At 46.1% G+C, this 23,964-nt stretch overlaps 1 protein-coding gene across 2 annotated transcripts in view; it reads left to right on the top strand.

The window, feature by feature from the left end:
* LOC141089603 (brefeldin A-inhibited guanine nucleotide-exchange protein 3-like) overlaps nt 1–23,964 on the top strand; it is a 153,095-nt gene that overhangs the window by 4,797 nt on the left and 124,334 nt on the right. For both annotated transcript variants that reach the window (XM_073576113.1, XM_073576112.1), the window contains exon 2: nt 21,311–21,362. In XM_073576113.1, the coding sequence (XP_073432214.1) occupies nt 21,311–21,362 (52 nt within the window). The remainder of the gene's footprint in view (nt 1–21,310; nt 21,363–23,964) is intronic.

The raw sequence follows: 23,964 nt of genomic DNA, 5'->3' as shown, positions 1-23,964 counted from the left end.
ATTTCACTGTGGGTGCAAGACACTGTGGCTTGTACGCCTCTCCAGGTCTCTGTCAAACCATTAGACTACCAGGTGTTGGGCAAAGCTGAAAATTAGACTCATCAGATAAGATTACCTCACTCCAGTCCTCTATGGTCCAATCCTTATGGTCTTTGGCAAACTTTAGCCTGTCTCTCCTTTGCTTATCATTGATGAAAGGCTTTTTTTCTAGCTTTCCATGACTTGAGCCCTGCCTCTAGGAGCCTGTTACAAACTGTTCTTGCCGTGCACTTCACCCCAGCTGCCATTTGCCATTTCTTTTCTAGGTCACTTGATGTCATCCTGCTTTTGCTGAATGACATTAAAATAAGATGACGGTCATCCCGGTCAGTGGAGAGTCGTTTTCGCCCTCTGGCGGTCTGTAGCATTGTTGTCCCCAATGTCTGCTGCTTGGCCTTGCTGTAATGGACTGCCGTCTTACAAATTTTAAGGATGGAGGCAATATGACGCTTACTGTATCCCTCTGCTAGTAAAGCCAGAATTGAGCCCTTCTTTTTCTCACTAAAGACTTTTCTTTTCAACTCCTTTGGCATGTTTAAAAGTTATTTTTTCATTCCTATTACTTTTGGAATATTACGAGCAATTGTTTTGCCATCCAGCTTGTCCTATTGCAAGAGGATTGTGAACACCACAGCAGGGTTTTTTATATTTTCCTTGGTTAAATAAGATTTGGTTCAGGTGATCACCTAATCAGAAGCACATTAAGTAGAATGAGGTATACACTGGTTGGAATTCAAATGACACTGGAATGGAATGGCTGTCAGACATGTAGAGAAGCTGATTTTTATAAAACTGTGCAGTGGTCTTTTTTTGCCAGAGCTGTATAATTTTATTAGCTTTTTATTTGCAGCTGGCGATACTACAGTATAAGCTTCTAAAGCGTCATTCCACTGTTCTTCAGTTACTGAAGGAATCAATTGATGCCATTTGTCCTCAAAAGAGATGACTGACTATTTCAAAGTTCGGTTCGGATTATGATCGCCGAATTTGCAATATTCGCCGATTTATTCATCGAATATTCATCAAACGCCATTCAAGTCAATGGAAAAAGAAACACATACACAACACCTTCAAACGGGCCCAAAAGCTGCCAAAACACATCAAAATAGGGGCAGACACCAGGAAATTGGCCTCAATTCAACCACAGTACAAATTTTATAATAGCACAGCAGCAAGCAGCCATGCATGAGGTATCAGGGTCTGGGCCAGCATTTACAGCTTAAAATTGAATTTCAAATTAAGTACAAAAAAATACTGGCAGACACCACAAAAGTGGCATTAATTACACCACAGTAGAAATAGTATAACAGGGACCGACACCCCTTACACTACAGCCAATCCGACAGATGGACACCAAACCAGGAGTTCACACATTTCCAAATATTAGTGGCAGACATTGATAAAGTGGCATCAATTTTACCACAGTAGAAATAGTATAACAGGGACCGACACATCTTCCACTACAGCCAACCCAGCAGATGGACACCAAACCAGGAGTGTTCACATTTCCAAATATTAATGGCAGACACCACCAAAGTGGCATGAATTTCACAAGAGTAGAAATAGTATAATAAAGACAGATACATCTTCCACTACAGTCAACCCAGCAGATGTACACCCAACCAGGAGTTCACACATTTCCAAATATTAGTGGCAGACATTGATAAAGTGGCATCAATTTTACCACAGTAGAAATAGTATAATAGGGACCGACACATCTTCCACTACAGCCAACCCAGCAGATGGACACTCATCCAGGAGTGTATACATTTCCAAAAATTAATGGCAGACACCACCAAAGTGGCATCAATTTCACCACAGTAGAATTAGTATAATAAGGAGCGACATCTCTTACACTACAGCCAATGCAGCAGATGGACACCCAACCAGGAGAGTTCATATTTCCAAATATCAGTGGCAGACACCACCAAAGTGGCATGAATTTCACGAGAGTAGAAATAGTGTAATAGGGACCGATACATCTTCCACTACACCCAACCCACCAGACGAATACCCAATCACTAGTATTCAAATTTCAAAAAATGATTAAAGTTTAATTTGCACCCTGGAGTAGGCTCCCATTATCTGTGGCTGGACGCATTAACCTGATTAAAATAATACTACTCCCTAAATTTAGCTACTCCCTTCAGCACAGTGCGGTACCGGTGCCCAGGTCCTTTTTTGTAAGTCTCAATTTCCTGGTCACATCCTTTATATGGGGGAAAACTAGGCCCAAACTTAAATTGTCCACTTTACAAAGACCAAAGAAGGGAGGTGGGGCGACGTTGCCAGATTTTTTTCCTATACTACTTAACTGGGCAGGCTAAAGCTTTAAGTAAATGGATGCCGGGTAATTGCCTCCCCAATTCTGAAAGTCACTTGCTTCACGCTGCACAAGCGGATTGCCCGTTAGTGTTCCTTGAGTTGGAGAAAACTAATGTCCCACGTCTGCTACCCATGCTCCGGCTGGCACGATTAATATGGAGACAAATCAAGAACGTAATTGGGTTTAAAGATTTTATAGCTGCAATGCCCCTGTGGAATAATAACTATTTTCAGGGGTTGTTGAATGGCCCATCCACCGTTTTTTGGATTCAGTGTGGCGTCTCTTCAATGGGAGACTTGTATGACCGAGGGATCTTAAAGTCTTTTGAGCAATTACAGGTCACACATGATTTTCCGAGATCTCAGTTTTTTCGTTATTTGCAGCTGAGATCGGCTCTTCAATCACATATGAGGGGTAGGGGTGTGGGCCGTACTATTTCATCTTTACCTCTGATATGAATCCTCAATTCGCAGGGTCCCCAGGGTCTCATATCCTCTTTGTATACATACATGCTGTCAGTAGGGGCAGAATCGACCATAAGCTCCATTAAGAGGAGGTGGGAAAGACTCATCCCTAATACGCAAAGAGAGGAGTGGGAGGAGATTCTGGAATCTCCGATCGGAGTATCACCATCTACTAACAATAGAAGGATACAATTATATATAATTAATCAATCATATTTGACTCCGATGCAACTTTTTAGGATGGGTCGGCTTCAATCATCAGAATGTTTGCGATGTCACTTGCCAGATGCGGATTTTATTCATGTGGTGTGGCAATGTCCCACTATCCTACATTACTGGAAAGAGGTGACTACACTACTGACATCCCTGGTACAAACCCCTGTCCCTCTAGAGCCATTGGTCTGCTTGTTTGGGGTATGGGAGGAGGAGATTTGGGATCACTATACTGGGGTCTTCCTGCGCGAGATGCTGTTTATGGCACGGAAAGGTGCTGGCAATGCGGTGGATGGGGGGTTCATGTCCTTCCCTTAGATTTTGGATCGAGTTGGTAAATTCGATTATTCCATATGAGCACACGTTATACCAAAATAGGGGATGCCCAGGCAAATTTGAAAAGATTTGGGAGAGGTGGAATTCCTCTCATCTTACTTTGCAAGGCTGAGACATCACATGCGACATAATTTGATATAGGAGACCAGGCTGCGGAAATAGTAGATACTAGTTGATGTAGTGGTAGTTTGTAGTTTAGGAATTTTCTGAATGATACGACAAGGCTTGTGGAATTGGATTGATACACATGCTGGAAAATGTATAGCCAAGTAGCCTTTAGGTATGTTTGGAAGGATATGTACATTTGGCCTTGTTTATCTATAAGAGTGTGCAATCTCTTTGCATTGTATTTTACAATGGACGGAGACATGTGTGCTATGTATAATGCTTGTTATCATAAGCTATTATGTATGTTGTACATTATTTGTGTCCTCAGGTTCAATAAACGAATTAAAAAAAAATAAAATAAAAAAATGAGGGCTTGACACCACTGAAGTGGCATCAATTTCACGAGAGTAGAAATAGTATAATAGGGACCAACACAACTTCTCCTACAGCCAACCCAGCAGATGGAGACCAATCATGACTGTTCATATTTCCACAAATTTGTGTTAACATCTGCAGCAGGCACAGAAGCCACACTAAAGACATCACAGAGGGCAATTACGCAAGATCAAAGCAGCACACTAAAAACTTCAACATAGCCTAGTCTGTACTGTCTGCCATTGGGGTGCAAAGTCCTTGGATCTTGTTCATCTTGATGAAAGTTAGGCGGGCTACGGCTGCGCTTATCCGTCAGGACACCACCAGCAGCGCTGAAGACATGTTCTGAGAGAATGCTGGATGCCGGGCATGATAAAACCTCCAAGGTGTAAGACCAAAATGTGAAAGTGTCCAAACCCTCCCTGATGCTATTGATATTCAGTTCTAGATACCCCTGCACCATCCTTTCCATTTGTTCACCACGAGTCAGATTTGGATTGGTGCACGAGCTGGTCTAAAAAAAGTGTCAACGGACTAATAGAAATTGCTTCTGCAACTTACACTACAACTGCTGCTGCTAATGTTTTGGCATTGACGATTTGACGTGCCGGAGTTTGGGAAGTCTAGAGCTGCGATGCACACTGTGTGCCTCACTGCTGTCATTGGGAAAACCTCTCTTAAGGTTGTTTAAATGCATGTTTTCAAACTGCAGCATTCGCGGGTCCCTTTCTAGGGCGGGAATCATCTGGCAAAATTTTGTCTTATAATGTGGATCTAACAGAGTGGCAACCAAGTAGTCCCAACTGTTTCGAATCATAACTATACGGGGATCATGTTGGAGATAGTGCAGCAAGAAGGCACTCATATGTCAGGCTCTTCCATGAGGTCCAAGCCCATGTTGTGTTGGTGGCTGGGTAACACTGATATTTGTTTCTCCACTTCCGCCAACCACGAACAACAGAGAGGGGATGGTTATCCTCTTCATCTCCTGACAGTTGCTCACCCATAACTTCTTCCTCCTCCATTTGTTCCTCCGATCTTGCACCTTTACTAGCAGTTTGTCTGTTATCACCAGCCCCCCTCGATCGTAGTTATTCACCCTCCCTTGGTAATCTCTTGTGTGACGACAGTCTGGAACTTTGAGACAATGTTATCCCTTTGTGCATCCTCCTCTACTTCCTCCTCTTCTTCTGGGACAACAACCTCCTCTCGCAGGCTATTCAAAGTCTGCTCCAGGATATAGATGACTGGAATAGTGATGCTGCTGACAGCATCATCAGTGCTAGCCATCTTAGCAGCCATTTTGAATCTGTGCAGAAGGGTGCAGAGGTCCTTAATCTGTGCCCACTACGTAAACGTGATATGTGCTACATCCGTACTGTGTTGGCCCAGACTTTACGATATGACATACTTTGTCAGGGCTCGTAGCTGCTGCCACCGTCGCTGCAACATGTGCAGAGTGGAATTTCAAAGTGTCAGCACATCACATATCAACTTGTTAACTGGCATGGACAAAGATTTCTGTGTTGATGCAAGTCGATGACCTGATGGGTGCTCACTTCCTCCGTTCACACCCAACTTCCATGCTTTCTGCAGCAACTCACCCAGGCCAGGATACTGTCAGAGAAAACACTGTGCCACCAGGTTGAGGATATGAACCATGCAAGGCACGTGTGTGGGCTAGCCTTGGCATAGGGCATCCACTAAGTTCACACTGTTTTCGGACATGGCCTTCCATGGATGCTGGTTCAGAGGAGACAGCCATTGATTAAACTCAGCCTGGAGAGCTGTCCACAACTCTTCAGCTGTATGACTGCGATCTCAATTTTAACACTACCTGATTGCTGTGAGCTGCGCAGTATGGAGGTGGTGGCAATTCGTTCTCCACTGTTGGAACGCATGTCCCATTAAGGCAGAGGTTGAGGGTGCAGGTGAAGGCCCTAGACCAGTGGTCCCCAACCTTTTTTGCACCAGGGACCGGTTTCAAGCAAGACCATTCTTCCATGGCCCGGCAGGGCGGGGATGGAGGTGTGGCAGGGGTGGGGCTTTGGTCATAAGGGGGCGTGTCTATGGACGCGGTTGTAGTGTAGCAGTGCATACTTATAATTAAATAACATTTATAATGTGACTCAACTCACCATAGGTTTTGAATGAGTGCTCCATCACCCCATTCTTGCCTGCTCCATCACCCCATCACTCCCTTCTCCCCATCACTGCCATCTCTCCATCATTGCCTTCACCCCATCACTCCCTTCTCCCCATCATTGCTGTCATGATGTATATATTTTTCCCTGTCCTGTATTTGTATAATATGCCACGTAATTGTTCTCTGGTTCTATTAGCTGTAACTAACCTGACTTCATTCCTGAGACTATAATGTAATTAACTTGGTCAACAGATTGGGAGAGATTAGCTATTGTTTAGTAAGGAGAGGACTACTTTAAGTGCACATCCTCGTAGACACAGCGGTGCCTTGCTGTGGGCCAAACCATTGCATAGGAGGAGTGGAACCCTCCTCCACTACACACATGGGCTGATCCAGGAGCAGAGACACTAGATCCCTGTGCAACTCAGTCAGATGTGAGTTGGATGCTAAAAGAGAAGGACGAGGCTGTCTGAGGAAGCCTCGGCCTCTGTGTGATCGTGGTGGATATCTGGGACTCTTAAAGGACTATGGTTTTGTGATCTGGCACAAGGATTGTCGGGAGGTGCCCCCGAATTAATTTCCTGTGGACTTATTTTGGGACTCTGCAAATTACCTTCGTGTTGTTCCTGTTTTCTGGTCAATAAATCTGTTGGATCGTTCCCAGGCCTGTTGTCCCTCCTTGCTCTGGAGAATACTCCCGTCACAATTGCCTTCACCCCATCACTGCCATCTTTCCGTCATTGCCTTCACCCCATCACTGACGTCTCTCCATCATTGCCTTCACCCCATCACTGCCGTCTCTCCATCATTGCCTTCACCCCATCACTCCCTTCTCCCCATCATTGCCTTCACCCCATCACTGACGTCTCTCCATCACTCCCATCAATGCCTTCTCTCCATCACCCCCATCATGGCCTTCTCCCATTACCCCCTCATGGCCTTCTCCCATCACCCCAGGCATCATGGCCTTCTCCCATTACCCCCTCATGGCCTTCTCCCATCACCCCAGGCATCATGGCCTTATCTCCCCATCATGGCCTTCTCCTCATGTCCCATCTCCTCCAGGGCCAGGTTCCACCTACACAAACACAGACAAACACACAAACACACGTACACACACAGACAGACATACAAACACACACACATTATATATACACACACAGACACCACCTCTCTCCTCTCACCTGTCGCAGCATCGCCCGCGCTTCCTCGCTCTGACACAGCAGCGCCGCGCTCCTCTCTGTGTCAGTCAGAGACAGGAAGCGCGGGCGGCGGGCAGGAAGCTGGACGGGTCCTTGCAGCTCCGCTCCTGCTATTCCCTCTTGCAGGCAGCGGAGCTGCTTGATCGCTCCCTGCCCGCCGCTACACGCAGTTTAAGAATTGCTGCGCGCCGCCCCAGCCCCCGCTACGCCACTGACCGCCCCTGGCTCCCCTTGTGTCCGCGGACCGGCAAGGGCACTGCAGCGGCCCGGTGCTGGGCCGCGGACTGGCGGTTGGGGACCCCTGCCGTAGCCGAGGTAGAGGAGGAGTCAGTTGGATTGGAGGAAGTGTGAAATATAGAGGTTTGTCCTGCAAGGCTTGGGGATTCCAAGACTTGTGGAGCAGCACCTTCCCTGCCTGTCCCCCACAACCACCAGAGTCACCCAGTGCCCAGTCAGTGAGATGTAACACTCTCTTGGTCATGCTTACTCGTCCAAGTGTCTGTGGTGAAATGCAGACATAGATTTAGTCAAGGAGTGGGTGATGTCTGCAACATGCTGGTGTAGCGCAGGCACAGCTTTCTAATAAAAGTAATGGTGGCTGAGCAACTGGTACTGGGAGACTGCGATGGCCATCAGCTTTCGGAAACCATCTGTATCTACCAGGCGGATAGACAGCATTTCCATGGCCAACAGATTGGAGATGGTGGAGTTCAACCTCTTAGCTTTATCACGTGTAGGAGGAAACAATCTTTTACGTGACCACAACTGCGGTAACGTCGGCTGGCTGAGAGAGGGAGGTGTACGGTGAACTGGACAAACTGCTGGACCATGAGGGAAGTGCAGGAGGAGATGTGGATTGAAAAAGTTTTGAGAAAGCTGACAGGCTCTCACTCAGCCTGACTGGAGCAGGTAAAGAAGCCGAGGTTCTGCGGTCAGAGACCTGCATCACAATGCTTAGCACAGTAACAGAGGAGGAAGAAGCAGCAGATGCGATTGCTGGGGTGGCTGTTGGTTTTTGAGGTCTGCTGGTCCGCATTTTAGAGCAGTGGGATTCCCAGAGTAACGAATGGTGACTGTGAAGGTGCATACATGTAGCAGTCAAATAACTGCACTTTTTCCCTCTACTCAGTTTTTTCAAAGTTGGCAGATTACGTGAGATGGCTCATCCTTTGCGGTGTCAAAAAAGGCCCAGGCTAGGCAGACCTTGCCACCCATGCGAGCTGCAGACCCATAAACTCTGCTGGCCAAGTTGTGGCTGTGGAAATTGCTTGTCATGGCTACATCACTATGTGCGCCGTACTGCGCAACGTAAACGCCTCGTCTTCATCCTCCTCCACCTTCTCAGATGACCTACTCAGCTGTGTGCCTTTGTGTTTACGTCAACTGGGATCTATCCCCTATTCCAAGTCCTTAGTTACCTTCCTCCACTTCCTGCCCTGACAGCACAGTACAGTCCAAGTGAGCCTAGATATCTGAGTCTCATCAGGATCACCCCTTCCCCCTGGGGGTTAACGTCTGGTAACGAGGTTCAGGGTGCTGCTCGGACCCTACTTCATCCTCCCCCCAGATCCAAGGTAAAAAATTTTGGACATTTTCAATTGGAATGTGTAAATAATCCACACACAATGAATGATTCTGCATATAACTTTGAAATTGTGCTCCCTGGTAAGCCTCACCCATAATACACGATAGTTTTTTTACTTTTGCTAGTATTTTTTTTTTTAAAAAATAATAATTGTAGCAGAAGTGGTCATCAGAGGTTGTTACCTGACCAATCAGAGAGGGGAGGTGCTACGTTAGGGGTCCTGTTACCATAGTTTGCTGGGGGGCACCATTGGCTCTATCTGCCTAAGGCACCAAAATAACTTGTTCTGACCCTAGTCATGATACCTATAAAAATACTGAAAAACATGTCTGTATATGAGAAGAATCTAACCAAAAGCAATATAGATGTTTTATCATTTTTTTATGCAATAAAGTTGTTAATAATTTGCAATAATGATAAAAGACAGTGTATAAGTACTGTCACTTTTTGTAGAGAGGAGCAGATGATGATGATTCTGCTCCTCGGGCCTTGGTTTGCACTTGTGCCGTTTTTGGACATCCATGTCTGGATCACACATGACAGAGAGGAGAAGAGCTGGAATGTGTGATGTGATCTGAGTAGTTGACGTTTTCCTGGATTCCTGCAGCATCGCGATTAACCATATGGCCTTCTGTCTGACCATGGGCAGGAAGGTGAAGGAGCAGCCGCTTCCTTCCATCTGTCCATGGCCTTGTAGGTGAAGGAACAGCTGCTTCCTTCTGTCTGTACATGGCCAAGTAGGAGAAGGAGCAGCCGCTTCCTTCTGTCTGTACATGGCCAAGTAGGAGAAGGAGCATCCGCTTCCTTCTTTCCGTAAATATCTGGTAGGTGAAGGAGCAGCCGCTGCCTTCTGTCTGTTCATATCTGGTAGTCTTCTCCTTACCACCACATTGTAGATGAGTCATCCAGATGGTGACATAGCAAGTATAGCTGAAAGAAGGCCTTCAATTTCAGCCTTTAATTACTTGCTATGTTGATCCAGAGGAAGGCGAAAAATAACCCTGAGGACTTGTTGTTGGATTATCCTCATATCACGGGAAAAAAATTCCTTCCTGACCCCAAGTATGGCGATCGGAATAAATCCCTGGATGTTTGGTGCTCAAATCTACGTGGATGTTCTGTGGTGGAAGCTCGGTAGGTTTGTCACAGTCCGGTAAATTAGAAAGTCCAGTTTGATTGCCTCATCTGATTAATTGTAAATCTTCATTCCTGGATGTTACTGGAATGGGGCTGATTGTTATCAGCCTAATAGTCCTGCTGTAAGAAGAGAAATATACACATCTGAGAATCAGCTCCTCACATTCAGTATATACAGTGTACTGAGAGATATAACAATAAGGGATATAGTGGGTAAGTGCGTTTCTGGGTAGTGATAACATTATGGATGTCTGTATGTGTTATACTTACATAGCAATATGGGAATGGTGGGTCGGATCTGCCGCACTCCACATCGCTCCAGTCTATGGAGTGGAAGAACGGGTGGGACCTGATGGATGACTTTATGGCCAATCGGGCAGATGGAGTTTTGCAGAGAAGCTAAAAAACGAAAGAGACCATTAGTCATTAGATTATATATTATTACTGATAAGTTATTACACAATGTCTATGGACTGTCCACATCTTATCTTCTATCTATTCTTGTAATCCACTGCCATCTTTATCCATCTGATACTACTCACCTTTTTTATGATGTCAATGGTATTAGTGCACATCCCTGGTGGAAAATAAGGGATGTGCTCACGTAGAGACTGGTGGTATTCATCCGTTGAGCCTTTGCTGTAAAATGGCCAGTCCCCAACGCTCATCATATATAGGATGACTCCAAAGGAAAAGGAGTCTGCCAGATGGTTGTATCCTTCCTCATCCATTATCTGTGGGAACATGAGATTGGAGAGAAGCTGAATATACCGGGATGGGGAATTGCACACATACTATGAGGACCGGTCTGTGATTAGATGTGAGCAGGATGCAGTGGGATCAGATTATCCCTCAATCCTACTATCGGGACCAGTCACATGTTCCTTACCTCAGGCGCCATGTAACCCTTAGTGCCAACAACGTACTCCACTATGTCACCCTCAGAGACATTTGTGACTGATACGCCAAAGTCGCAGATTTTGATGTGTCCGGTGTCTTGGATGAGGATGTTATCTGGCTTCAGGTCACTGCAGGGAGAAGGAGCAGACAGTGATTGTGAGGATAATTCATGATAGAACTTTCTACAATAGATATGTAAGGAGAGAACAGAGAGTCACAGGTGACAGATTTATGGAGGTGAAATGATTACCTATGTATGACGCCGTGTTCATGCAAGAATTGGAGTCCGCACACCATCTCTGCCGCAAAGAGTCTGTGGAGTAGAAAGTAAAGGGTGGATCAGTGGTTACATACACAATCATACGGAGGACATGAGGAGATCACACACGTGTGTCCTTTTCACCTCATTATTTGCTCTTGTTGTCATTCTCCATTGCTCTAGGACTACAATGTGCGGGCAGCAGATTATCTAGATTCAGTATGACATTTTACCTTATTGTCTTTGTGTTAAACAGCATTGAGTCTTTCATGTGGTGCCACAGGTCTCCTCCGGCCATATAGTCCATGGCTATTGCACACTCCGTAGGTGTCTCCATAAACGCCCGCATAGACATTAGGTAGGGGCACCCGGCAGCCATTCTCATGACTTCTACCTCTGTAGAGATTATGTATGTTATGTCCTCACAAGATCTCTTGTCCATGATCTTAATGGCCAGAAGTCCTTCATTGACCGGATCTGATGCCAAGTTGACCTGGAGAAAAATCACAACAGATCAGACCAAGCTCCCATCTATTACTGGGTAATATGTCACTAGTTTATCCCAAGTATCATTACATATGAACATCCTGTAATGAATAAGTCCATCCCGCCTGTGTATCTGTTCAGGATACATTGAGGAACACGGAAAAATATAAATTGACACTTACTTTTCCATAGTTTCCTTTTCCAAGATCTTTCAGGAGCTCAAGACTGAAAAGGTCCATAGGTTGGTCTGTGTGGACCAGTCCTCTTTGTGGAGAAATCTGTACATTGGCATCTCCAAGGTCTTGTGCCGGCATGTCTATTGTGTCGTGGGACATCTTATCCATTCCATCTGCTGGGATGATACAAGATTTATTAACCCTTTAGCGAATTCATAATGGAAATGGTTGTCATGTTGTGCAGCAAATGTATGGAGCGGACTCAGGAGCTGAGCATGCGTCATACCAATGCCTGCTGTATTACATAGCATCCACCTGCCTATAACTGCAGCCACCAGAGCGTTCTCCGATTACTGCTGTTAAACCATTTCAAAGCTGACAGTGGTATTTAAATGAAGTCCGTGCTGATTTGTGTGCACCAGCAGCCATTACCCCTCCCCCCAGGACACAGCTGCAGGGGGTCAATTGTTTGAAATGACTACATGGGCCTGCTGAAAGCCCCTGTCTTTCATATTCCTCCTTCTGTTAAGACCAGCCTGGCTTAATTTCATATGAGAACATTAATTTAGCTATATACAGTTCTATCACAGTATTGTCACGGGGGCTAAGTTCAACTAAGGCTGAAAGACCCGGGGCCCCTGTGGTGTCCCTTTACTAGGGGAAACCCTGTCTGACCCTCAACCCAGGGTTTTTGCTGAAGGTGCAAATGCCTGAGCCTCCGACCTTTCCTTATCTCCTGCTCAGCCCTGCACTTAACCCTCCACCCTCCACCCAGTGAGAAGTCACCACCAAAGCTCCCACACAAATAATGACAGACAGGGAGAACTTAAACTGCACTGCGCCGCACACACACAGGAATAAACAGTAATGTGAACAGGGCACAACTAAACACAAATATGGGAAGGAGAAAGGATAACGACGGATCATACGACACCAGATATGAATCTCTCTCTCTTGAACACCTCCACTCCAGACCGGAACCACTTGGTATGAAACACAAGCTATAATCGGCGACGCCCATAGGCCAGTATGACTATTTAAAGACCGTGGGCGTGACTAACCATCCAACCTGGTCTCCAGCAGGATTAACCCCCGAGAGCCTGAAGATCAGGCCGGCGCCACTGAGGCTATAGTGGCTGGAGGTGGAACTACCTCTGCCTGCCGGATGCTGTGGTGTGAACAGCGTCCGACATGACAGTACCCCGTCTTCTACGAGGGACCCCAGGGCCCTCAAGACTCATAGGACCCGGCTTGTCCGGATGACGACGGTGAAAAGAACTGACCAGCCGATCCGCATGTATGTCTGAGGCTGGAACCCAAGACCTCTCCTCTGGACCATACCCCCGCCAGTGCACCAAATACTGAAGAGTACGGCGTACTACTCGAGAGTCCACTACCTTGGCGACCTCGAACTCTAACTCGCCATCCACCATGACTGGAGGTGGCATCGGCGTTGTGTCCACAGAGCCTACCACCTTTTTCAATAAAGCCCTGTGAAACACGTTGTGTATCTTGTACACTGCGGGAAGTTCCAACCGATAAGCCACTGGGTTAATGATGGCAGAAATCCTAAAAGGCCCAATAAACCTTGGACCCAGTTTTAAAGAAGGGATTTTGAGTTTTATGTTCTTCGTAGCTAACCACACCCATTCACCCACACACAGGTCCGGACCTGGCACGCGTCTACTGTCAGCCACCCGTTTGTACCTGGCACTCATGCTCAACAAACGCTGTTTCACCCGCCTCCAGACTGATGACAATTGGGCTCCTAGCTGATCCTCCTCCGGGACACCCCCGGAGTCACCCTGACGTAAGGTACAAAACTGAGGATGTTGACCGTACACACAAAAGAATGGAGACTCTCCTGATGACTCTTGGCGGTGATTATTTAATGCGAATTCGGCCAGAGGAAGGAAAGTAGACCACTCCTCCTGGTTGTCGGACACAAAGCATCGTAAATACTGTTCAAGATTTTGGTTCATGCGCTCAGTTTGTCCATTAGACTGTGGATGAAACGCCGATGAATGTGACAACTTGATCCCCAACCTTGAGCAAAAAGCTTTCCAAAACCTCGCCACAAATTGCGTACCCCTATCAGATACTATGTCAGACGGTATTCCGTGGAGTCTGACCACCTCCTTCACAAATACCTGAGCCAACGTCTTAGCATTGGGCAAAGAGGACAACGCCACAAAATGCGCCATCTTTGAAAAACGGTCAACCACCACCAGGATGACCGTGTTCCCTGCCGAGGCTGGCAAGTCAGTGATAAAATCCATGGAGATTTCTGTCCATGGCCTATTGGGTACCCCCAGAGGCTGTAGCGTGCCAGCAGGACGGGTTCGGGGTGACTTAGCCCTAGCGCACGTGATGCAAGCTGCCACGTACGAGACCACGTCCTGCCGGATTTTGGGCCACCAGAAACGACGCGATACCAGCTCTAAGGTGCCCTTCACCCCTGGGTGACCAGCCAGTACCGAATCGTGGTGTTCCTTCAACACCTTAGGCCGAAGATGCAGGGGTACAAATGATTTGTTGGCGGGAAGTCCTGGTGGTACCTCCTCTTGGGCCTCGGCAATCTCCGCCTCTACCTCAGTCGTGAGAGCCGAGACCACTACCCCTTTCTGGAGGATGGGTACCGGCTCTTCCCGAGGTTCTCCCCCCGGAAAACACCTAGACAAAGCATCCGCCTTGGTGTTTTTAGCCCCGGGACGGTACGTCACAAGAAAATTGAAACGAGTAAAAAACAATGCCCAGCGAGCCTGCCTAGGAGACAGACGCTTGGCCGACTCCAGGTAGAGCAGATTCTTATGGTCGGTGATAACTGTGACCTGGTGAGCCGCCCCCTCCAAGAAGTGTCGCCATTCCTCAAAAGCCAGTTTGATGGCCAACAACTCCCTGTTGCCGATATCATAATTCCGTTCGGCCGGCGACAACTTCTTGGAGAAGTAGGCGCATGGATGCATCTCGCTCAAGGACGAGCCTTGAGACAGTACTGCCCCCACTCCCACCTCCGACGCATCAACCTCTACCACAAAAGGTTTAGACACGTCTGGTTGCACCAGAATGGGGGCTGAAGCAAAACTATTCTTCAGACGCTCAAATGCACGTATAGCCACCTCAGGCCAGTTCGCCAGATCGGCACCCTTTTTTGTCATGTCCGTGAGCGGTTTGGCGACAGTCGAAAAGTGTTTTATAAATTTCCTATAATAATTCGCAAACCCCAGGAACCGCTGGAGTGCTTTCAGACTCTCCGGCCTCTCCCATTGCAACACCGCTTGCACCTTAGCGGTGTCCATTTTAAAACCAGCTGCGGACACAATATATCCCAAAAAGGGCAACTCCTGGACAAAAAATAAACATTTTTCCAGCTTAGCATAGAGCTGGTTCTCCCGGAGCAACTGTAACACCTGCCTAACATGCTGCAAATGAGTGTCCCGATCGCTAGAATAAATGAGGATATCATCCAGGTATACAATCACAAATCTCCCCAGGACATGAGCAAAGACATCATTAATAAAATGTTGGAAAACGGCAGGCGCGGTGGTCAACCCAAACGGCATAACCAGACTCTCAAAATGACCCTCAGGAGTGTTAAACGCCGTCTTCCACTCATCCCCCTGACGGACCCTTATGAGGTTATACGCCCCCCTGAGGTCCAGCTTGGAAAACCATTTTGCCCCCGCTACCTGGTTGAACAAATCCGGGATCAACGGCATTGGGTAGGGATCACGGATAGTAATCTGGTTTAACTCTCGGAAATCCAGACACGGGCGTAACCCCCCATCTTTCTTCTTAATGAAGAAAAACCCCGCGGCTACAGGCGAGGACGAAGGCCGGATGTGACCTTTGCTCAGACTCTCCGCGATGTAGTCTTTCAGAGCTTGTCTCTCAGGACCAGAAATATTAAACATCCTGGCCTTAGGTAATTTGGCCCCGGGTTTTAGCCTAATAGCACAGTCATAGGCTCTATGTGGAGGCAGTTCTGAGCAACCCTTCTCAGAGAAAACATCCGCGAAATCCTGCAAAGCCTCCGGCAGGCTGGGCGTCACGGCGGACACACATGTGGCCAAGCAATTGTCTTGGCAGAAACCACTCCATTGTACTATGTCCTGAGTTTTCCAATCAATTACCGGGTTGTGCCTGGACAGCCATGGAAAACCCAGGACCATTTGAGCTGGGAGATTACGGAGGACCCTACATGTAACCGACTCAGAATGTAGGACCCCAATGTGGAGTTTCACCTCTGCCACAAACTCAGTAATCTCCCCTTGAGGGAGGGGAACAGCATTAATGGTCACCACCTGTATGGGGTGAGGAAGTTTTTCAATCTTAAACCCGGCGGTGTGTGCAAACTCCTCATCTATGAGATTGGTGGCGGAACCGCTATCCACAAACACTGATATAGGTAGCTCTCTGCCGGCGACAATAACCTTGGCAGGGAGCATACATTGAGATACCATCATGGAGGATATGCATACGCTCAGTTGGGTCTCCTCCATACCCTCTGAGCTTAACAGTTTTCCGCCGGTGTGACCCTCTTAGGTAGTACCGGGCAAACGTTAACATAATGACCACCTTTACCACAGTAGAAACATGCTCCGGACTTCCGGACTCCCGGAGCGCGAGGCCGAACCTGTGCCACGCCAGCAATCTGCATAGGTTCAGGGGACTCATCTACTTCAACCACACCTGCACCTCTGTTTTCCCCCAGAGGTAGCGTCTCCTGTGCCCCCTGACGAAAACGGCGATCAATACGTATCACCAAACTCATGGCAGACTCCAATGATGCCGGAGTCTCATACATCAGGAGGGCTTGTTTCACCCTCCCTGATACCCCATGAATAAACTGGCTCCGCAGTGCTGGGTCATTCCACTGTGTGTCTACAGCCCAGCGGCGAAATTCCGAACAATAGTCTTCTGCCAAGCGCTCCCCCTGGCGGAGGGCGCGGATTTTAGATTCCGCTAGAGCCAGTCGGTCAGGGTCATCGTAAATGAGCCCGAGGGCAGAAAAAACATTATCGACCGAATGAAATGTAGCAGAGTCAGGTGGTAAGGAAAATGCCCATGCTTGGGGGTCACCACTCAGTAATGACAACACCAGCCCTACTCGCTGGGCCTCATTACCTGAGGATATTGGCCGCATGCGGAAGTATAATTTGCAGGCCTCCCGAAATACGACAAATTTGCTGCGATCGCCTGAAAATCGTTCTGGCAGCGGAAACTTCGGCTCTGCACCGATACCTGCAGATGCCGTTTGCACCTTTGCTACTACCAGGCCATGCTGCTGAACTGCCCCATTCAACTCGGAGACCTGTATGGACAGCGCCGCCAACTGGCGGGTTATGGAATCTAATGGATCCATGGACTCCTGAAAAATGTGGGCCGATTATAATGTCACGGGGGCTAAGTTCAACTAAGGCTGAAAGACCCGGGGCCCCTGTGGTGTCCCTTTACTAGGGGAAACCCTGTCTGACCCTCAACCCAGGGTTTTTGCTGAAGGTGCAAATGCCTGAGCCTCCGACCTTTCCTTATCTCCTGCTCAGCCCTGCACTTAACCCTCCACCCTCCACCCAGTGAGAAGTCACCACCAAAGCTCCCACACAAATAATGACAGACAGGGAGAACTTAAACTGCACTGCGCCGCACACACACAGGAATAAACAGTAATGTGAACAGGGCACAACTAAACACAAATATGGGAAGGAGAAAGGATAACGACGGATCATACGACACCAGATATGAATCTCTCTCTCTTGAACACCTCCACTCCAGACCGGAACCACTTGGTATGAAACACAAGCTATAATCGGCGACGCCCATAGGCCAGTATGACTATTTAAAGACCGTGGGCGTGACTAACCATCCAACCTGGTCTCCAGCAGGATTAACCCCCGAGAGCCTGAAGATCAGGCCGGCGCCACTGAGGCTATAGTGGCTGGAGGTGGAACTACCTCTGCCTGCCGGATGCTGTGGTGTGAACAGCGTCCGACATGACAAGTATATAGTACAAGCGATCAAAAAATCACAGGTTCAAGTCCCCTAAGGAGACTAAAGAAAAGAATTAAAAAAATATATTAGCCGCCTCATTAATAACAATAATAAAAATAATATTAATTGGCATATCTAGTATCACCCCATCTGTATAAATCCGATGTACAAAAATATAACATTAATTAACCCAAACAGTAAACACTGAAGTGAGAAAAAGAAAATTGAAACATCAGGATTGTGATATTTTTTTAGGGCGCCGTGTCCGCCTAAAAAAATGCAATTTAAAGACATCACAATGTCCGGTCTACCCAGGAAAGGTATCAATAATAGCTAGAACTCGACACGCAAAAATCAAGTCCTCGCACAGCACCATCGAGCTATCAAAAACATACAATGTCTCGCCATATGGGGACACTATACATTTTTGTTCTAAAATTCCTTTCACCACTTAATTAAAAAAAAAAACCAGATACATGTTCATTATTGCCATAGTTGTAACTGACATCGAGAAACATTTTGGAAGGCCATTTTTACCACTCAATAAACCAAAAACAATGGCTGAATAACTTTTTCCACAATTTTACCACATTTTGAATTATTTTCCCCATTTTCCAGAACATTGAATAGTGTAGAAAACTACAGCTCTGTCCACTAAAAAACACAAGTCCACATACAGCTAAATTGGCAGAATAGTTAAGCAATAAATAGTTATGGGTTTTCAAAGGAGGGAGGAAAAACAAACAAAGGTTACCCTGTCAACAAATATAGCTCCAGAGCAAATATTTGAATTTTACACAGCTTTATGTAAATAAGCCAGAAATGTCTAATATTTGGGCTCTCATTTATCAAAACTGTCCAATAGCAAAAGCGTTTCTGTTGCCGATAGCAACAAATCACAGCACAGATTCCATTTCTTAACATTCTATAGAACAATGAAGCCGCATTGTGATTGGTTGCTATGGACAAGAAGGACAGTTCTTCTGCAATTTTGATAAGTGAGGCCTGTACATAATATTAGGAGTATAATCCCCCTCACCCCAGTCTTATTATACAGAGCAGTTTCCATCATACCTGGCTCTTCTTTATCCGGTGAGGTGTGTGGTGGAGAATCACTCAGCTGTTTGTTCTCTGGGATGGAGATGTTCTCAGATGATGTCCTGGACCTCCGTAATGCACCATTCCCATTTATAATGGGTTTGGCATAGATGAGACGTCTCCTACATTGGACAACCCAATCTCTGCTGTTCGTGATCCTCTTCTGGGCTGCCGCTCTTTGTAGGTTCCGTGCCTCCAGACTTTCAGATCTGGAGACTGTGACGTGTCTTGGTGGTTCTTCGAGAACCTCTTCCTGCTCTAACTCTGCGCTGATGTTTCTCCGCTTATTGAGGATGTCATCTTTGTTCCTCTTCCGTATTTCAGGGACCAGATCTCCGATTTTTTTCAGGGAGATAAGAAAGGCCCTCTGAAGCTCAGCAGAGGCTGCAGAGTGAGACTCCATGAGGGTCTCCATATTCCTTCTCTCTGTTAGGATCTCATGTCTTTTGGTCTTTCTCATTTCCTCCAGATTTTGTAGTTTGGACTCCATTTCTGGGCTGTCAGTGTCCATGTCTGGTAGTATAGAGTCTTTTCGCCCTAAAGCGAACAATGGTACCTGCTCTTCTTTAATTCCTCTCTTTTTTCTCAGAACCTGATCTCTTTGGGCTCTTCTGTCTTTATCCATTTTAGAATAAATTTGTGCTTCGTTTATCATGAAAAACATAAGGGGCTGCCTCACCCTTGGGAGTTTGTAAGGCAGTGATTTCCCTTTGGCTGCAACAATGGAATATAGAATGTCTAGAATGTGATGATGTCATCACATCACTTGTGACATCGGCTTTATTGTGATGTCACTGTGAGAGAGATGGTAGATAGATAGAGACTTTAGATTGATAAGTAGATAGATAGATAATACTGTAGATAGGTGGATAGGTAGATAGGTATGTAGATAGCAAATTTGAAGGATGGTGAACCAAACTTTTGCTGATGTTTATATATAATGTGCACAATTTGTATTTCTGATTATTTGTTTTATTTTTGAAAAATTACAGTGCTGTCAATCAACCCAAAAGGTTAAGAAACCTCAGCCCTGACTATTTAGGAATATACAAGTGAGGTTTTGTCTTTCTTAGGCCGGTGCCACACTTGCCGTATGAAAAATCGGTCCGATTTTCTTGGCCGAGAATCGCAGGAGTGTTCTCCGTCACCACTGATTAGCTGCAGTGCTGTCAATGTGATGGACGTGCTGCAGACAAAGAGAGACCTTTTGAGGTTAAAGGGGTATTCCCATCTCCAAAATCCTATCCCAATATATAGTAGGGATAATAATAATATTAGCAAATATCTCCAATTAGCAATGTAGTGTAGTTCTTCTGATTCACTATGTCGCTTAGTGCATTGCAGTAGCTTAGGTCTCCATGGTTACAACCACTAGCAGCAAACAATCTGTCACATCCACTCATATAGTAACTACTACATTTCTAATTGGAGGTATTTGCTATTATTATTATTATACATATTGGGGTAGGGTCTTAGTGATGGGGAATACCCTATTAAGTTCCCACTATGAGGTTTTGATGCTGCAACTTACTTTTCCAGCAAAGTGGATGAAATAGAAATCTCATGCCCATTGTAGTTTTTGTTTTTTTAACGATCTGTAGCCTGATGTGCGGTGCGTGTTTCAAATCTGGAACATGTCATTTTCTCTTGCGACATGGAGTTTCAGGGCTCGCTCACACCGTTGTCGATTCTCTCATGCGAGCCATATGCATATGACACTTGGATCAAACTCTGATCCAAGTGTGATCTGATTGTCTCTTGTGAGAGAATCTTGTCACAAGTGTGGAGAAGATGAGAACGTAATTTCTCCATCTCCTCCATTGCTGGCATCTGCGGTAATCAGACTGCACTCGGATGTCATCTGAGTGCAGTCTGATGTTTCTCACACACAGACTTGTGTGAGGGCGCATGGTCATCGGATGTACCTGAATTAGCATGAGTATATATTCACAGACCTGCACTGCCCCACAGTGTAACACTGGGCCGTGTGCTCTCTGATTAAACATCACACAGCGCTCGGCCGTGTCATACAGAGGCCTGAGTAACACTTGTTCTGTATTGCTACAGTAGTCTATGATAGAAGGGTTTCTTAAAGAGGACAGTCCCTTTAAATGCATGATGAATTTATTACCAGTTTGAAAAATAACACATTGTAGACATTTACCATCTGTTTACTGAACTTTTACCTAAATATTTGGTCCCAGCAGGATGTTACTGAATATCTGACCAAATATTTGGGAGAGCCGGGTGTTTGTATTGATGTAGCAGAGATGTGTTTGTACACCGTGGGAAAGTCATTCTACGTGGGGGACATGTACAGTATTCTCCTGTATCATTCATCTCTTAAAGCCTTGTGGCATTTGTTGTGTTCTGTGCATTTTGGCTCATACGCATACAATATTTATTCCGCAGAAAATGTCAATACGTTTCTCTCATTGATTGATGGGCATTTTTCTTTTCAATGTACAGATGTATTAGAAGCTCCAGAGGGCACCGCCAAGATCCCTCCTTGCCACCTTAGGTAAGTGCCCGCCGCTCCATCTCTACAAGCACGAGCATCTGTATTCCGGCTGCCCGCACCATCTGTTGGATATCCCTGGTCATTGCTATCGCTACTGTCAGCGATATATTGCGCAGGATTGCCATCACAGACCCCTGAGCAGTTCATGCGTAGCGCTGCATAAAGCCACATCAGGGCATCGAGCTACAGGAAATGACTGTGTTACAACTCGTCTTTATGATTTTACAGTATTCTATCCTTCCCGCATTAGGATGGGAATAACCGTCCCGAGCAGGGGTCCGTAACTGTGGAGGGGGCTCACAAATGTCTGAGAGAAGAACTTCCCAATGCTGGAAACGAAATAATCAGTAGTTGTAGGAGTGAGAGCGGTTTCCAAATCTTGTCACACGCCAACTATTTCCAAAAGAAATAACATTTGTTCTTGTATTCGGTATCCTTATAGACACGGCTTATGTCAGTGCTTATTAATAAGTCTCCTCTCTTCTGGAATCCTCATAGAACATTTTCATCGTAAAATCTGTAATTATTTTGGAGATTGTTAAATTATAAGTTGTAAAGTAATTTTTAAATATATTGGCATAAACATGAATGGGCTCTTCAATGAGCCCCTTTTTGGAACACAGGGACCGCTAAGTCCTGCATTATAGGGACCCTGCAAAAAGCAACAAACAGTGGCGTGCTAAAGTATTCACCCCCTCTGCATTTTTGGGGTTTTGCTTCTTCACATTCTGGAATTTCTCTTTTTTTTTTGAGGGTTTGCTTTTGTCTATGTAAAGAACATGTCTACAACTATGAACATTTGTTTTTCTTTTTTATTGTGAAGTAAACAGGACAAAATAGCTGAAAACTTCACTGTGCATAACTATTCACACCCTAAAGTCAGTACTTTGTAGAACCTCCTTTTGCAATAAGTACAACTGCATTTTGCTTTGGATAATTCTCTATAAGCTTTCTCCACCTTTCCACAGGGATTTTTGCCCATTCCTCAAGGCAAAACCTCTCCAGCTCCTTCAAGTTAGGCCCCTTCACACATTAGTGTCTCCAGCACGTGTGGTGACAGTTTCCACACGTACTGGAGACACTTGCACACATAGACGTATTCACATCTATGGGTCTGCGTACATGTCAGTGAGTTTCAACGGATCGTGTGCAAAACACGTAGACATGCCAGTTTTTTGCCAGCAGCACGGTCTGCAATATGTCCTACACACTGTCACATGGATGATATCCATGTGTCATAAGTGTGACATGTACTGGAGTCTGGGAAAAGCTTTACAGTTGGCGCTTTTCTAGGCGCTTAGGCCGGTTTCACATTAGCGCTTTTTAAGCGCACGCACGGCCGGGGGTAGCTCCGCCCCCGAGCCGGCTCTCTGCCCGGCGTGCCCGCCCCTTGCTTGTAGCGCCGCCTACTAGCGGACAGCGGCGCCTGGTTTGGCTGTGTGAGAGGCGTCTGACCGATATCCAAGAAGTATCATTTCTCCTTGTGGAGAATGACATGCTAAGCATGTCGAGGTGAGGAGACTTAAAGCCGCAATGCTCCTCTGGGAAATATGCTAATTATGCAAATTCTCTTCAGAGAGGAAGAAGACTAGAACTCTAGTGCCACCTACTGGAAGTAGCAATCCTAGATGTCAATGTTTACCCTTTAACGAGCCTTGTTACATGACTTAGGATAAAAGCCAAGCCAGAATCTCAAAGTCATGTAACAAGGCTCGTTAAAGGGTCAACATTGACTTCTAGGATTGCTACTTCCAGTAGGTGGCACTAGAGTTTTAGTCCTCTTCCTCTCTGGAGACAATTTGCATAATAATTAGCATATTTCCCAGAGGAGCATTGCGGCTTTAAGTCTCCTCACCTCGACATGCTTAGCATGTCATTCTCCACAAGGAGAAATGATACTTCTTGGATATCGGTCAGACGCCTCTCACACAGCCAAACCAGATCTCACACTTTGCACTGATGAGGGGCAGTACCCCGAAACACAGTGTCTGCAAATTGAGATTCTGGCTTGGCTTTTATCCTAAATCATGTAACAAGGCTCGTTAAAGAGTCAACATTGGCTTCTAGGATTGCTACTTCCAATAGGTGGCATTAGAGTTCTAGTCCTCTTCCTCTCTGAAGAGACAATTTGCATAACTCCCAGATCTTGTAACAGTCCCTACTTTATTAGTTTTGAGTCCCTTTTAAATGAGCCCTTGAGCTGTCTTTCTGGGAACAGTCCTTCACAGGGTTATATTCCCTCCCTGTAGACATCATAGGTTCCAGCAAATGGTGACATTGGATGGTAGATAGTATTCTTAGAAGAAATGGTGCTTCATGGGGGAAAACCTCACTGGCATGTCACTCGCCACAAGGAGAAATGTTATCCCATAGAGCTGTGTCTCTATATAATATTCAAAGCACCAGAACTTACATTGTTGGCCCATAGCAGGCTATAAGTGCCAGTGATGGGCAGTCCGGCTCTTGGTGTTCTGGATCACTTGGGTCTGCTTACCGAAAAGAGTTGCCTCTTTAGAATCCTAAATGTATCCCCATGAAATGTGTTCACTGTAGGTGAACAGCCTCTTAATTTAATCTTAACGTAATCAAACACCTGCCACTC

This window comes from Dendrobates tinctorius, unplaced genomic scaffold (genome assembly GCF_039654945.1).
Source record: "Dendrobates tinctorius isolate UK_male_01 unplaced genomic scaffold, ASM3965494v1 ptg000046l, whole genome shotgun sequence".
Taxonomy (NCBI): domain Eukaryota; kingdom Metazoa; phylum Chordata; class Amphibia; order Anura; family Dendrobatidae; genus Dendrobates; species Dendrobates tinctorius.
The sequence above is the reverse complement of the archived record's forward strand: the minus strand, read 5'-3'. Positions and strand labels throughout refer to the sequence as shown.